The sequence below is a fragment of the Xiphophorus hellerii genome, chromosome 7, assembly GCF_003331165.1.
Source record: "Xiphophorus hellerii strain 12219 chromosome 7, Xiphophorus_hellerii-4.1, whole genome shotgun sequence".
In the NCBI taxonomy this organism is placed as follows: domain Eukaryota; kingdom Metazoa; phylum Chordata; class Actinopteri; order Cyprinodontiformes; family Poeciliidae; genus Xiphophorus; species Xiphophorus hellerii.
In genome coordinates this window covers 27857006-27874076 of record NC_045678.1, presented here as the reverse complement: position 1 = coordinate 27874076, position 17071 = coordinate 27857006, and the positions used below count along the sequence as shown (strand labels likewise).

At 40.3% G+C, this 17071-nt stretch overlaps 1 protein-coding gene across 1 annotated transcript in view; it reads right to left on the bottom strand.

Annotated features, from left to right (window-relative positions):
* The window catches only part of ttn.2 (titin, tandem duplicate 2), a 219590-nt gene that overhangs the window by 178212 nt on the left and 24307 nt on the right, over positions 1-17071 (bottom strand). The window contains exons 29-40 of the mRNA XM_032568351.1: positions 16140-16400; positions 15776-16039; positions 14424-14684; positions 12032-12292; positions 10919-11179; positions 10686-10830; positions 9996-10164; positions 8829-9060; positions 8094-8378; positions 7891-8016; positions 7466-7654; positions 4839-4889 (exon numbers count right to left, since the gene is read on the bottom strand). Coding sequence (XP_032424242.1) covers positions 4839-4889; positions 7466-7654; positions 7891-8016; positions 8094-8378; positions 8829-9060; positions 9996-10164; positions 10686-10830; positions 10919-11179; positions 12032-12292; positions 14424-14684; positions 15776-16039; positions 16140-16400 — 2505 coding nt within the window. The remainder of the gene's footprint in view (positions 1-4838; positions 4890-7465; positions 7655-7890; positions 8017-8093; positions 8379-8828; positions 9061-9995; positions 10165-10685; positions 10831-10918; positions 11180-12031; positions 12293-14423; positions 14685-15775; positions 16040-16139; positions 16401-17071) is intronic.

The window sequence follows — 17071 nt, the reverse complement described above, 5'->3', positions numbered from 1 at the left end:
TGTGACACCTGCCTTTTTTGAAGCTTTCTTATCCGAAATCTCAAGAGTACCACTGCAGATTGATTTACCATGCTTGTTGGTTATGATACACTCATAAGTCCCCTCATGATCTGTCGTTGGATAGAATACAGTGAGCTTAGAGTTGTTTGATTTGATCATGATGTCATAATCTGGGTTGTGGTCCACTGGCTGGCCATCTTTGAGCCAGCTAACAACAGGTGGAGGATCACCCTGAAACTGGCAAGTGAACTCTGTCATCTCACCAGTTTTAACTTTAAGTGAAGATATTTCTTTTAAAAATATAGAGGGTGAGCCTGAAGAATCTATATCCCTTTGTTTTACCCTCTGAGACTCTGGAGGTTTAATCTCCTTCTTTATAGCAGCTTGTGCAGAACTTCCCGCTCCAGTTACTCTTAGTCTAACTGAATCTTCACTTTCTTCATCTTTCTCTGTACCTGCTAAACCTTTCTGTTGTCGCCATCCACTACTCTCTCCAGCAGTTTCTACCTCCTCTTTTATCCCTCGCTTATCTCTTACACCTGTCTGGAAACGCTGGTGGCTGGATTTATCGGCGGTCATACCATACTCCTCCCTGCTCCTCATTCTCTCTGATGCTCCACCCACATCACCTGATGGAAGAGCTTTTTCTTTAGCAAAAGGTGCAGCCACCTTAAGAGGTGAAGTAGTACCTTGGAGAGGAATCTGGGTTTCAGAAGACTGTTTACTTTGTGCAGCTTGTCGTTCAGCTGAAAGTCTTGCATTTGGTGATAAACCATGGAGTTCACGATCCATCAGAGGAAGATGGGACTCTAACACAGGTCCAGGCTGTTTGCACTGACTGTCTAAAGCCCACTCTGACTCCAGCTCAGACACTTCCTCTTGCTCAACAACATCTTGTTGCCATTTCAGGATGCGTTTAGCCATTGCTTCTTCCTCGCTTACAAAGTACTCACTGTCTGTCTGCAGTCTGGTCTCGCGGCCCTCTGTTGGCACTTCCTCAGCTAGCGGCCACTGAGGAATATCTGATTTCTGATCTTGGAAACCAGCTGGAGCCGAGGTAGTTGGCAACTGCTCCTGAGCTGTTTGACCAGGAGCAATCCTCCTGCTGTGGGCCAAAGTGGGCTGCTGAAATGTTGGCACAGCAGAAGTTTCTGGGAAGATTCTTCCAACCTCAGGAGTAATCTCAGCCTGGAATGGAGGATAACGCTCTGCCCAGTCAGACTCTAGCTCCACTGGCTGCTGTTGTTCCATCAGAACATCTTGTTGCCATCTCATGATTCTCTGAGTGAGGGCCTCCTCTTCGCTGACAAACTTCTCACTCTCCAGTTCTGAGATGTTCTCTCGTGAAAGCTGGAGCTCTCGTTCTTCTTTTGTCTTCTCAAACAACTTCTTCTCTGTTCTGCCTTTTGTTCTAGGTGACTGAACATCCTCCTTTTTTGCTTCACCTTTATTTCTAGGTGATTTTTGTGCCAGGACTGGAACCTCTTTTTCCTGTTGTTCTATTGGGGTTTTAATTCTGGCTTTAGGAGAGGGTGCAGATGTTACTTCACGTTCTGCTTTACCTCCCACTGTTACAGGTTTTGGGTTTGGATTTGATAAATTAACTACATCTAATGGTGCTCCTTTCTCCATCCCCTTCTGTGAAGAAATTACCTCCTCAGACATCATGTACTGATTATCTGCTGGTAGAGGCAGATCAGTTTCAGGGTGAAAGGCCTCTTCTTCTGACATTCTGACACCTTGCTGCCACTTACTGATCCGCAGAGCCAGAAGTTTCTCCTCGCACTCCATCCTCTCAGCCTCCAGACTTTTCTCATACTGATCCCTCAGAGTCTCCTCTGGTTTATCTGCTGGTTTAACTGGATCAAAAGAAGCAGATTTATCTACTTCCAATCCTCTGACTTCTTTTTTAGGTGATTTTGGTGGTGCCACTTCAAGTTCTAGAGGCCTTGCCTTCAACATGGGAGATTTGTGTTGAAGGGAGATTTGTGAGGTGGTTGTGGCTTCAGTTCTTTCAGTTGATATTTTCTCAACCACCTCCTTCTTAGTGTAAGGGTGCCCTGTCGGTTCCATGTATTGCATTTCAGCTGGCAGAGGAACATCAGTTTCTTCATGAAATGTTTCTTGCTCTGACATCAAACTTCCTTGCTGCCACTTCCTGATCCGCAAAGCAAGAAGCTTGTCCTCACACTCTTTTCTGTCGGCCTCTAAGCTCTTCCCATACTGAGCCCTTAAGGATTCCTCCTCATAGGACTCATCTCCTTCGGATGGTACTGGGGCTTCAGATATTACCTCCTCACTAAAGACAGATGCTTCTTCTTGAACAGAAGTCCTGGTTTCTTCAATTTTGTGGAGCAGCTCAAACTCTGCCTTTGCAGTCTCCACCTTGTGCTCTTCATTTTCATCTGCCTGAGACTCACTGGCTTTTTTACCCTCCAGTGTCTCTGTGAATTTGACACTAGACTTTCTTTCTCTCTGATGCACCGTTGTGTCAACCAGCTCACCTTTCATGATCTGAATGGCTCTTGTTCTGGATTGAGGCTCAAACAAATGTCTCTTTCGAGGGTGAGAAGGTTCCCTAGTTAACTTTTTCTCACCCTGATCCAATGTTCGGTGCTGGACGTCAGGCAGAGAGGAGGGCTTGACCCTCAACTTCTCCACATACTCTGCATAGCTCGACTCACTGGCGACTGACTCGACCTCAAACTCAGAGGAGGACATGGTGGAAATAGAAAGCCTTTTCTTTTGTTTTACTGCTTTCTGCAGGGTTGTAAGCTTTGCTCTGACCTCGTTGTGGAGGCTTTCTGTGTCACTGAATCTGTCACTGTACCTGTCGCTGCACCTGTCGCTGAACTTATCACTGAATCTTGCCCCAGTGCGCCGGTCACAGTAGATATCACTGAACCTGTCGTTAAAACGCTCAGACCTGTCAAACATGGGGGGAGGAGACGGGGCGCGCTCAGAGGCAGTCTCTAAACGTTTGGATTCCTTCTCTGATGGTTTGTCTAAAGAACCCGTACTAGATCTGAAGTATACAGTTCTCACTAAAGCACTTTTGGATCGGGATCTACCCTGGTGGACTTTGGACATTTTATCAAATGGAGATCCTACACACCTGAGATCAACTCTAAACTTCCTCTCCTTCCTCTGCTCTGCCAAGTTGTCTACACTCTCATGGGCTTGGGCAGAGCGCCGAACAAAGCCAAGGTAGTTAGCAGACTGCTCTTCCCTTAGCGAAACCAAAAGTGATGCTGTGGACTCAGCAGAACCTTCTGAGTTTAATGCCATTACCTTGTAACTGCCGGAGTCTTTCTCCCTGATACTGTCAATGAAAAGACATGTGGTGTGCATGTGCATCCTGCTGTCAGTACAGATCCTACGTCTGCGTTCCTTGGGGATAGATCTATTGTTATGAAACCAAAGAATAGTCGGCACAGGACAAGCGATGAGTTTACACTTTAACTCCACTGGTTCTCCCTCCAAAACTGACTGAAACTTGAGTTTCTTTGTGAAGGATGGCTTAATGTTTTCTGTCCAGGAGCTGATTGACGAAGTTCTGCTCGAGCAGCGGTTAGCTGATACCAAGCCGTGATCGAGGAACTCCTCTGTGTCAGAGAAAGCTCCGCGGAGATGTCGGGTGCCGCTGAGCTCAGTGACGCTGTGTGCTTCTGCAAACAGAAACAGACGACAGTCAGAACGACATGAGGTCTGGAGGTAAAGGGATAGAAAAGATTATCTTTAATGGAAATATTAAAATGCATGCTGGGAGTCACAATGCCATAAAAAATAATTTCACTCACCATATTTGTTCGAATAAACGCAAGACTTGATTCTTTTTAATAGAAACCTGCAGGAAGTTTTGATCCTTCGTCTGTGGAAATTTCTTCAAAACAAATTATTTTATTATTGTTAAAACATGACGGCCAACATCCGCTTGTTTTCTCTCTGATGGTTGCGCTTTTACTTGAATATTCCTTACCTGACTTGCAGACAGGAGAATAAACGCCCTTTCTAATCCTTAACAGGAAATGAATGAAGCACAAGCTCTCCAATACATATTTTTGATTTCAGAACTTTAAGAATTGAAGCCGTAAAATTGGGCGAGAAGGCGTTTATTCGAACTAATATAGTTTGACTGGTGTTATTTTGGAAGCAAACCACAGGAATCACATCCCACTATCTGCAAGCCAGGCTAGAACATATTCTGCAGGAGGAAGGTATCAGTCCCAAATGCAGAAGGCCTCTATGTCTTTTAAAAGGCCTTTCAAGTATTTCAAAGAGATTTAAAAGATACACATCCTGCACCTTTTTCTTGGAAATACCCGAGGAACCTTCATGCCAAAATGACTTTCTGGATGCAAAGTCTTTAGAAACTGGAACAAGCAAGTTCTATCAGTGCTTTCCTGGAGGAAACCGTGGGATACCATAAAAATAAAAGAACAGATGATACAAACAACAAGTATTTTTCCATCAAAACACATAAATATGACATGCAACTGCAGAAAAAAAATTTTTTTTTAAAGGGACAGTTCAACATTGACTTGTTTCCAAGCTGTAAGCGCAATCTGCTCCTGCAGGACAACTCTGACCCAACCAACCCATACAGCATGCATTTGCACATCAGTTTCTCTCATCAGGACCTTCAAGGTGTCTCCACAAAAAGAACATCTCAGAACCATAGCTTATGTCAGAGTTGACTGCTGACAGACTACTTTTACAGTGAAAAGTCAGAGGATGTAACTGGAAACTAGGTCAAACTATCCCTTTTTCACTGAATCATCTTCTCAGGTGTGATCGCAGTAATTGTGTGTGATATGCCTAGAGAGGCAAGGCCTTACCTTTAACTTCTTCTTCAACTGTGGCTTCGATCTGCTCCCTCACAAGAGTCACTGTGGAAGAAAGAGACACCAGTTTATTGCTTATCCGTTAGCTTCTACATGCCTTTGTCACATTTCTCACTGTTTAGGTTAAGACTGATGGAATTTATCCCCGATCCGGGATAAAACCAAAATACCATAACCCAGACTTGTTGTTATTATAACTGTTCCACTTGTCAGACTTGCAAAAGCACAACATTTTACCAAGTATTTCTGTCTAGTTTCAAGCGCAAATATCTTAGTACACTTGAAATATGACAAAACTAACTTACAAGTAACTTTTCAGCAAGGTACAGGAGCTTATTTTAAGACAATAATTCTTGAACATTAAATTTAAAAAGTACTAGGTCCATTGCCACAACATTTTGCAATTTTTGTGGAATAAATTGTCTTGTCACTGCTCCATTTTTAAACTATGCAGTCTATTGTAGTTGTACTGGATACTACACAGCAAATAAATATTTTGTCCTCAGGGTTTATGTTTTAGAAGAAGAAAAAATTGTGAATTTTAAGAAACTGAGCACACATCAAAAACAAAATTTTAACTCAAATATCAGTTCCTAAAAAACCAAAACGAGGTTTTCCAAAATCCAACAAAAGACGCTGAAATCCCTGCTCACTTAAATGAGTAATGAAGAAGAGCAAACTGGTGTCCAGCAAGGAGGAATGCAAGAAAGGAAAGTTTTTCAAAGGTAATCAGGTTGGTAGAAAAAAGAGAAATGAAGATCCGTTTCTACAGGAGTAACAGTGAGAATAAATGTGAGTTTTACTGTGGAGAGACAAAGGAGGAGCATGAGTGAAGGGATTGTTCCTGAGAGGAAAAGTGAGGAAGGAGGAAGTGAAAACTCCAGTATTCAAACAAACATGTGAATTTGTGAAAGAAGAGGTTCGACTTCGTGATGTTAGTCAGAGATGAAGAACGACTGAGGGATGTCCCGATTATCACATTTTAGAGCTGCACCAATCAGTCTGACAAAGATCAAATCAAAGTTTTCTCTTAATTGGCTCTGATTGGTTGGTCAGATAATTCTACCAGTTTTCCTAATTAAATACATAGAAACTAAGAATTCCCACCATTTTGAAAACCTGTCCATCCATATAAGTTAAAAGGGGACCTATTATGCAAAATTCACATTTAACCTCTTCTTGTGCTTCCATTTGTGTCTCAACTGCTTCTAAAAACAGACCAAGTGATTAAAAAATAAAAATGAAAAAATCACCCAACAAGTTAATGTTTTTTTGGTGTCTGGAAAATGATCCGTTTCAAAATCAGCATTAGGTAACTGCACTGCCCGTTACCTAATAACCCCTACGGAGCTCCACCTGTTATCCAGCAACCCAAGCTGACTCGTCACATTCTTGTTGGTTGTGCAGGAGGCTCTACTAATGCTTTTCAAAGATGTATGGTTGTATAATTGCACATCTGTTTGCAGCCATGTTAACATGCGAGTGCAAACACTGAGTTGGAGGTCGTGGCCAGCAGCAGCTTACTTAGATTTAAAGTGACAAGACGTCCTAAAACTTCTCATTCTGAAAATAGAGTTGAAAATAGTCAAAACTGACCAGACTAAAATCCCATTTTCTAAGAATGATTTTGTGCAACAAAATATAATAAATATGTTTTGTGTAGCCCAAAGACCTATCCTAACCTGTTCAAGGCAACATAATAGGTCATCTTTAATAAATAAAAAAAATCCATGTCCTTACTATTGACCCTGTTTTCAGATTTTCAGGGAATTTGCATTGTAATATAAAAAAAAGGAAAATCTATAACTAATCCGGTCCATCTTGGAAGCTTTCATCTGGTTCGGGACATCCTCTCAGACTTTGATTTTTAGAAAGAGGGGCTCAATCTTGAAGAAAGAAAAACGTGATGTTTTAGGGGGGAGTCTGGCTACAAATGAACACATCCAGGTGTTACCTTCTTCCTCTCTGATAACGGTGAGGCTGGCCGAGCATGCAGCCTCCCCGGCGTTATTCACCGCCTTGCAGGTGTACTGCCCTGCATGCTCAGAGAAGGCGTCCACTATGATGAGTGTGGCGATGTTTGTCACCTCATCGAAGTGGAACACCACATTCTTGGAAGGTTGGACCGGCTGCCGGTTGTGGAACCAGCTGATTTCCGGCTTTGGCAGGCCGGATACACACGCATGAAAACGGGCCACCTCCCCATGTGTCACTGTGCAGCTTGTGATTGGTTGGATGAAAACCGGCTTTTGGCCAACTGACGGTTTCTTTAGGCTGGAGATGTGCCACTGAGGCTCGGTAGAACTGCTCACTGTTTGAATTTGCCCTGAAATGAAGCAGGTTCAGGGATCGTTCTTTATTTAGTGAAATTCCATCCCACTGATTGCTTTGCATCAAACCAAAGAAATGAAAGTCTTTTTAAAAACAAACATAGACTCTGGATCAGAATCCAAATCAGGATTCATGAAAAAGCTCTTTTAAACTGGACTCAATACAACCTCAGATTAATAACTTCTGACATTTTACACAGACATCAATACAAAAAAAAAAAAAAAAAAGTTCTGTCGTAGATATAAATCAAGCATTTGTAGCTTTCATCATTATTTTGATGAAAAACTCACCATCCAGGGTGAGAGTGGCAGAGCAGGACACTTTCCCGGCGTTGTTTGTGGCCACGCAGGTGTATTCCCCCTCATCCTCTGGGTAAACTCTGGAGATTTCCAGCTGGCAGCTGTCGTCGAACTGAGACATCCTGAAGAAGTCTGACTGCTTGATTTCCTTCTCCTTGTGGAACCAGCTGATCTTCACATCTAAATCAGGAGAATTTGTTTAGCTACAAACTAAATATTTTGTTTAGCAAGCTAAATATTTAGCTTAGAGCTAATATGCAAAGTCACTTGCGGATAACCGAAAGCTAACTATCAAAGTAAACCTTGTGAACCTTTAAAGAAAGGGTAAGACTTATGAAAATAAACCCCCATTCTTTCTGTTATAACAGTTTAAATAACCCAAATTATTGATGTTAAATTTTGAAAGGACTTCTTACCGTCTCCACGGACTCTGCACTGGAAGTAAGCGGATTCTCCCTCTCTGGCTGAGGTGTTGGAGATGGGTGAGATGATGACGGGTGGAGCGATGGGGGCAGCAGAGTCTGGAGAGACCACCTCTGACACTACAGCAAACAAACCTGCATCAGACTCCATCCGCCATGTCTCCATCCTGCTCTTCAACCAGGACGTTCGGTCTTACCTTCCACATTGAGCGTGGCGGTGCTGGTGGCCGTGCCGTAGTTGTTCTTCGCCTCGCAGTTGTAGACAGCGGCGTCCTCGGGGAATACTTCGATCAGAAGCAGCGTGTGCTCATTGCCGTCGTGAAGGAACTTGCACTTGAAGCCCGGCGACAGAGCCTGGGAGTTTTTGTACCAGGAGACCTGCGGTGGAGGAACGCCGCTCACCTGAACGGAGAAGCGAGCCGGCTTTCCTGCCTCGACTGACTGGGGCTCCATGTGACGGAGGATCTGAGGAGGCTCCGGGACTGGAAAGTAATATGTTTGGTCCAGGGTTACTATTGTTTAGGGTTTTTCATTGCAGGTTTCTTTTATTTAGTTGTGACTTTCTGTTCTAATTCAGTTAGTTTTGATTGGTTTTAAAGTGTGTTTGCTAGTTTTATTTTGTTAGATATTTAATTTTTTATTAGTTTATGGTAGTAGTATTAGTTTTATCATACTTTGGTTACCTTTAAGGTACAAAATTAACAAAAACGCAGTATTGTATTACTAAATGTATTGTATTAATAAATGCGGAACAGCTAACAAAAATGTTTTCTTTATTTCAATTTTTGTTATTTTGTTAGTTTTAGTTAACTATAATATACTTGGTTTAGTGAACAAAGACAAATTTGGAGCAGATTTTGGAGGAATATCTTTCCATATTTCCAAGATACAGTTCTCATCTACATCAGTTTTGAACCTTTTTCTCGACTTACTGTTGACTCTTAGGTGCATGGTGCTCCTGTTCTTTCCGGCGATGAAAGTATATTCTCCAGCATCACTCCTGTAGGTCTCAGAGATGGTGAGGCGGTGCAGCTTCCTGATGGCAACATAGCTGAACCTTTCCTCCACAGAGAACTGGATCTCCACGCCGTTCCTGAGCCAACGTCCTTCAATGTCGTCCTCATTGACCTCAAACTCGAAGGTTGCTCTGTGTTTCTCAAGAACCTGAAGGAGGGACGGGGAGGGTTAGATTACTCCAGAAATATTGTTGTTTCTGGTGTAAAGCTATAAAACTGTCTTACTGCAATGGTGGAGAAGTAAAAGTACAAATTAACAGACAAAAATGTACACTAGTAAAAGTATTACACTAATATTTTTACTTCAGTAAAAATACTTACTGTATTGAAAGTAAAAGTACTTGTTGAATGTATTCCCCATAATATCACTAAGTGTGCCCATTGTATGTATATTCTCTTTAATGTATCAATGTAGCTGTGCCATTTTAATAAACAATGTTCATTAAAATGAGAATTTTTACTGTATTAACTTTCAGCGGCACAGTTTACACTTGTAGTTGTGATTCTGTGCATCAGAATTTCAGGGATGACCTGCACTGCAGAGTTAAATGCTAAATAAGAGAGGAATGATTACACGTGTGAAAGTTTTTATTTAACACAAAGCAAAACCAATGTGTTATTTTGAATGAAGTTAACACATTCAAGTCAAAGTTGTCTGAATGAAAAAAGGGCATTAGACACTTAATAAAGGAATTGATACTGATCATTTCCACTGATGTTTTAACTCCAGTTTGTCATCAACTCAGAAGTTAAAAGATAATGTATATTTAACCTTGCAATAGTTGAATAATGAACAAAATATTACAATTTCAAAATCTGTACTTGTCATTAACTTGATTGAGTCATTGATTACTTTCAAACTAATAAACAAATAAAAAAAATGCAGTGTGATGTGAATGTAATGTATAACGCAACACATTATTGGAATGTAGAAGAATGCAAAGTATAGATACTTAATGCAAAATGTAGTGGAGTAAAAGTTGAAAGCACAAACCAGGATTAAATCTACTTAAGTGAAATACAGATACAAGAAGGAAGTACTGAAATAGAATAAAAAAGTACTTGTACTTCACTACAGCCTACCATGATTTCACGCTCTGCAGGTTCAGCGATCCGTACGTCACGTCCCTCTACGATCAGTTGGGCCTTGGAGACGCTGGATCCGGCCACGACTGAATACTCTCCAGCATCTGACATACGAACCGTCTGGATCATCAGACGATGGACAAACTTCTCGGCTGTCACTACATACCTGTGAACAAAGCAAGTAAAATGATTTCCAGCTGATTTTGTAACTTAGAACATTTCTGTTTGAGATGAATTCAGAGGTTTCATCTAGGGCTGAACAATAAATCAATATCAATAGACAATAAGTCTTATAGAGTGTTCAATATATAGAATATTCACTGAACCGTACAGAATTCTGGGGGGTCTAGGCAGAAGAAAGACTTCAGCCTCTGACAGCCAGCTAAGCTAGGTTGGTGGACTCAACTAACTGACTCACTCTTTGGTTACCTAGCAACAACCTGCTTAGTAACTTGCTTAACAGCAGTTTAAGATTTTGTCACCATTCCTCACAGCTTCTTAAAAATAAAAAACAACAGTGTGGAGTGAAAACTGTGGCTAAAACAGAAAATGTCACACCACAGTATTGGCAGTATTTCAGATATTTAAGACAAAAAACAAATTAATAATAATCAACATCGGCTGATATGAAACACTTAATGTGTTTTTCAGCTGTGTTGCCCAGTCCTAGCTTCATCGTAGACAGACCTTTCCTCAGTTAAGTCCAACTCCTGGCCGTCCTTCATCCACATCACCTGGATGTTAGGCTCAGAAACTTCACACTCAAACATTGCCTTTTTCTTCTCGGTTATCTTTATGTCTTTAATCTTCTTGGTGAACTCAATCACACGAGCTGAGAACAAGAAATGCAAGAAAGAACAAGAAATTTAAGGAACATCCCAAACTGGGGAAAAAAAACTGTCCAATGAATGCTTTGTTACCTTCAACAAAGAGGTTAGCGGCACTAGCAGCAGAGCCTGCTACAAACTGGTATTCTCCTCCGTCTCCAAAGTGAACATTTCGGATAGTGAGTGAATGTGTGAGCTGCCGGCTGCGGACTTGACATCTTTCTGATGATTTGACCTCTACGCCGTTCTTCAGCCATTTGTAGGTGATGCCCTCATAGTTTACTGTGACTTCAAAGGTGATGGTGTCTCTCTCCTGAGCGTTCAGGTCATTTAGCATGGAGGTGATCAGGACAGCTGGATGGACGAAACATACATTTTAAGATTGGACCAAAATGTTGAGCTGAAAGAACTCTGGTTTCCACAAGTTTTTTTTTCTTCTTAATTATAATAGCAAAGACTATTAACATATGTTTTTATTTTTTTAAAACAATAAACTAAACACAATATTTTAATGAAATAAGCAAAAGCAGTCAGATTTCTGCACATAAGTGATGCATAAATAATTGCAGATTTAAAACAAAAGAGGGTTTTGCAGATTAAAGAAAAACAGCAAACCAAGTCCTAAGTTTTTCATCTTTCTGAATTTTTTGTGTCTTATTAGCAACAAGAACAGGAATTTGCCTACTCTTACTTTATTTTTCTAAGTTTATTAAATGGGCATGCAAATGTCTGTGTTTTAAGAAAAGTCACTCGATGTTTTTGATCCCTATTACTAATAAATTAATTAAAAGTAAAAATCAGGATGAATATTTTGTGTTGCCATACTTTTGACACCCCTGATCTAGTGAGAAAAAAACCAACAATGGCTGTAGCTAGACCTGTCACAATAAACATTCTCAAAGAACAATGAACTTGAAATTCTGATGAACATTTAACACTGGGACTAGATGACATTTTAAATAACGAAAATAAGTAAACAAAGCAATCATGAAGTCTCTGTAAACAAAGTTTTTCTTTAAAAAAGGGCTAGACCAAGGCACCAGACTTTAATCATCCAGTTTTTGGTAGTAAGAAAAAGAGAAAAGAGAAAAACAATACATCATGCAAAGGAAATTATTGAGCTTGTTTGAATTTATCATTTATCAATTGATTTATTCCTTATTGCAATAGGTCTAGCAGTGGCTAAATCATGCTTTGTGGTCTTACGGTTGACGGTAAGCGTCGCTGACACTCTGTCGTTCCCGCAGATGAAGGTGTACTCCGCAGAGTCTTCCCTGCTGGTGTTCATGATCTTCAGTTGGTGAAGTTTCCCCTGAACCACGATCCTGAACTTCTCACTCATCTCAATCTCCACGCCGTCTTTGAGCCAGGTGGACGGCACGTTGAAGTGAGAAACTTCACACTCAAACGTGGCCACCTGGGTCTCAGGGACCTCCACACTCTTCATTGGTTTGGTGACACAAAGAGCTGCAGGTGAGAAATTGTAACACAATGAAAAAAACAGAGACAAATAATTTAACATTAACAGCTTTTCTGAGAGTTTTAGCTCTCAGAGGAGCTGTTTATTCCGGTAGCTCTGTTGCTCTGCAGCCATAAACAAGAAAAAACTGTTAATGAAAGAATACTTCTCTGGCTGTTTGGAAAAGTACTCTTTCATAATGTCCCACTTAGTTGCGGGGTACCACAAGGCTCCTCCTTTGGTCCCATTCTCTTCTTGTTAAACATGCTCCCTTTCTGATGCATTTTAAAACACAAAGTACTACTTTTCACCATTTTCTGATCTGCTTATTCCAACAAACAGCAACATGTTTATATTAAAGTCTTGTAAGTCATCTTAGAGATGTGTAATCACAGAGACTCTAATAAAAGATTTTAAGAGCTGTATGAACCTACTAAGTTGAGGTCACAGATATATATGGAAACACTAAATTTTCACACTGCTCTTAAAATTGAAATAAGATTAGATTCGTTTATGACATGACTTTGTGACAGTAACACAAACCTACATCACATTTATATGTACTATAATTGGTCAATCGTGACTTGTCACTTTGACATCTACTGGTTGTTCAAAACCCAGCGGCCCGCCTTCTGAGGGCGGGGAAAAAGTAGTGTGATTGTACCACACCTGTGCCGGCTTTTTTTTTTAAGTTCTACAGTCTATTTTAAGTGTAACTTTTATTTCTCGGGTCTTAGAGGGCTCTTATCACCTTACTCGTGTGAAATTTCACACCTTCACACTTCAGCCAGAGCACCAAGGTTCACAGATCAACTGGGCTTCCGGATATTTTTGGACCCAGGCTCAAAAACAGATGTGGCAAAACCATTTTAGGTGTAGTTTAGAATTAGCATGCCTTTTGATCTAGGATTATCAGGATTATTTTGGACTTCTAGCTAAATAGTTTTGTAACATTTAATGTAACAATAACAATAATTTTTTTATTGTTTTCAATAGCTTAGGTTGCTGAGTTTCTAATTATTGACAATTTTAGTCAGCTGAGACTTTTGATGGAGTTTTAAAAACACTTTAAATCAGATTGAGTTTAATATTTCTTAAATAAACACTTGCTAACAAAAAACAGTTAGGCACCCAGAGGGAATGGTGTGATTTGGATGTAAAATGGTCCACATGCAGACCAATGTGAATGCTTCAATGATCAAGAATCTAGAACGTGGCATTTTGAGTTTTATCAGGCAGCTACCAAAGCATGCGTCAGTCAGTCAAAGCAGTGAGTGAAAGTCAGCCGACACAAAGGATGCCTTGTAGATATTTTAGACAACATTACCAGTGGCCCAATATTGGAGCCAATGAGTATATGAGGGTACCCACACATGTTGTAAAGCTTTGGAAAGACCGCACCAAGAGGGGATTCTTGATTTGTCCACCAAGTACTACAGAACCCAAAGACATCTACACCAAAGTCAGGTACTGAACTCTCTACAAACACCCGAAGTGGTTTCAAAGACGGATGTCAGCCAAAATACCCATTTCCCATCCCATATGTAGCTGACATTAACACCAACGCAGAGAGGACTGTGTTTGGAGTGGTGCCGTAACTGGGAGGTATGGTATCGTAATCTCAGTTCTGCATCACCAAGGATGATCATTGTGTGGTGGCAGCAAGAGTGGAGGACCAATCCTGCCAATGAGACGCACTAGCGGTACTTCAGGCATCATGGTGTTATGGTGTGGAGAGTCACAGGAATCCGGCTTCAGGTTAAATCAAGTGGTAAATGGAAGGACTTGAGGGACATCCTGTATTTGAAAGGCCGTCTTGAAGAGGAGATAAAAGTTTCTGAAAATGTTCTGTATCAAATCATTGTCTGTTTTCAGATAATTTCATTTGCACCACTCCATCTGGGGGCGTAACTTTTTTTTGCACGAGTGTATTTACTTTTATAAATCATTGAATAATAAAAAATTTTAAAAAACAATGTAATGCCTAATTTGTATTTTTACAAAACACAAACAAAAACAGACGTAATTTTAAAGGAGAAAAGAAAAAAAACTTGTAGAGTAAATGTAGTTTATATCACTTTCTTTATTGAAAGTTTTTCCTTCTTAATAATTCATGACAGGGTGTTCAGTGTTGCGTACCCTCTACAGTAAGCATGGCGCTGCAGTGCAGGTGTCCGATCACGGCCATGTACTCTCCTGCGTTGCTGCTGTCGACGTTCTGCAGGATCAGTTTGTGAGCTTTCCTCTCCGACAGAATCTTGCATTTCTCGCTTGCCTTCAGCTCAACGCCTTTGAACATCCACCTGACGGGGACATTGTCGTGCGACAGGCTCAACTCAAAGGAGGCGGTGCCGTCCAGCAGGGATTTCACGTCTTTAATCTTCTTAACAATCTTGATTGCTGCAAAGATCAATGACAGAAACAGTCATTAAGCAGAAAAAGAAACGTGTTAGGTTCTTGCTGTGTGTAGTAGGGATGCAAACAATTAATCGATGTATGATTAATTCTCGATTAATGGTTTATTAGATTAAAATTAGTTCCAACTGATAAACTAATAACGTCCGATTAGATCTTATTTTAGTGTTGTACTTTGGCCTGCATCCCGAGGAGGACACCCCTGGTCATCCTTAAGCAGAGCTAGTTGATATAGAAATAAAGATGGCAGGGCCATACCTATGACGAAGTATTAGGTCATTTAAAAAATTAAATCACGAGAATAAACTCAGTATTATGAGAATAAAATCGTAGGACAATAAAGTAAAAATAATACGAAACATTGACATATTATAAGAATAAACTCACAATATTACAACTTTATCCTCGTAATACTGTGACTTTAATCATGTAATACTGCAACTTTATTCTCAAAATATTACGACTTTATTTGTATATTATGACTTTGTTCTTGATTTATTTTGAATTTATTCTCTTACAACTTTATTCTCATAATATTATTATTATTATTATTAGTTTTCATTGTATGGCCCTAATACTCCGCCATACATACCAGAACGAAAAAGAGAAATGGTCCAAACAAAGTCCGTTATGAGATGCAAAATGAACTTTATATTTCAAAACAGAACCGCGTAAACACTTGACAAGCTCCGTAAGTTTCATCTTTTATTTTTCTGAAGGGCAACTTAAGAGGTCCCTGTTTTGTGATATTTATATTTATGTTATGTTTAATAATTTGAAAGTGGCTACAACACAATTTTCTATTTATTCAGTCTGTATTTAATATAACTGAGAAAATAATGCTAAAATTAAATTGTGCTTTCTTTTTTTTTTTTATTCAGCATACGAAGAATTTTGCACTATGTTATGGAAAAAAGGTCAGCCATTTTCATACAAGAGAAAATTATGGCTTTTAAGAAAATATCCGCTTACCAATTAATCGTTAGTCAATCAATAAAATATATCAACTTTAGATTAACTCATTAATCGATAACTTGCATCCCTAGTGTGCAGTGATATGTAATGCTGATACTCACTCTCTACATTGAGTCTGGCTGTGGCGGACAGTTTCCCCAGCTTGAAGGAATAAACCGTCTCATCTTGTGTGTTGCAGTCCTTCACCTTCAGAGTCTGGATTGTTCCTTCTGAGATAATCTCGAACTTGTCGCTGTTCTGCAGTTCGACTCCGTTCCTGATCCACTGGGCTCCTTTCACGTCCGGGTGGGTGAGCTCCAGTGAGAACATGGCCTCCTGGGTCTCTGTTACTGTCTGGTTTCTCAAAGTCTTCTTGATCTTCACAGCTGCAGACAAAAACAAGACAACAGCACCACATTTAATCATTACGCACCCTTTACTGTTGGGTTAGTTGGTTTCTGAATCATTTACAAAAAAGGTACTCACCTTCCACCTTGAGGTTTGCGCTGGTTTTGGAGTTGGCCACCTGGTAGGTGTACTCTCCAACATCCTGTGGCCTGGTGATGATGATGACGAGACGTCTGACAGACCCGTTCACCTCACTCACAACGTTCTCGTTGAAGTTGACGAGCTGACCGTCCTTAAGCCACTTGCCTTCAGCTTCAGCGTTGGCAACTTCGCACTCGAACTCAGAGGTCTGAGACTCGGCCACTGTCACATCCTGCAGAGGCCGTGTGATGGCGCCACCTGGTGGTTGCATAAGTGAACATTTGTGACTGTGGAGCATAACCTCAATTCCAACATCTGTGAAGAGTTTTAGTCTTTGTGTTCAGTTACAGTGGAAAGCAGATATTTACATTGAGGGTGGGCGATATGTACGGAACAGAATTAGATCCACTAGAAAGAAAAAAAAAAGAATTCTGACTTTGTATCTCAGAAAATTAAAGTGAGAATTCTGAGAAATAAAGTCAGAAATCTGAGAAAAAAGTCTGAATTCGTTTTTTTTGCAGTGGCCCTAACCTTTCTCTATATGACACAACTTGACTAAACTTGCCCAGTTTTAAGTCAGCTTAGCATACCAAAATTATTTTTGTTTGTTCAATGTCAGAACAAAGATGTTGATGATGCCATGGCTTTGTAGGCTTCTGAAAAGATGTCAAACAGGTGCAACGTTCATCTGCTCAAACTATTATTTACAACACCACGGTAATGTTAGGTCAACTTGTCAGGGAGGAAACTGATTTGCTGTGAAATGTGTGAAATATGAACTTCACACCAAAAGCAAAATGTTTTGAAGAGGCTGGTTAAACAAAGCTGAAAAAAGGCACTATCTGAAAAGTCACTCAGAGAGGAAGAAGCCATTACTCACAATGGAACATAAAAAGCTGGAAATACATAAATGTTTGAATACATCTTCT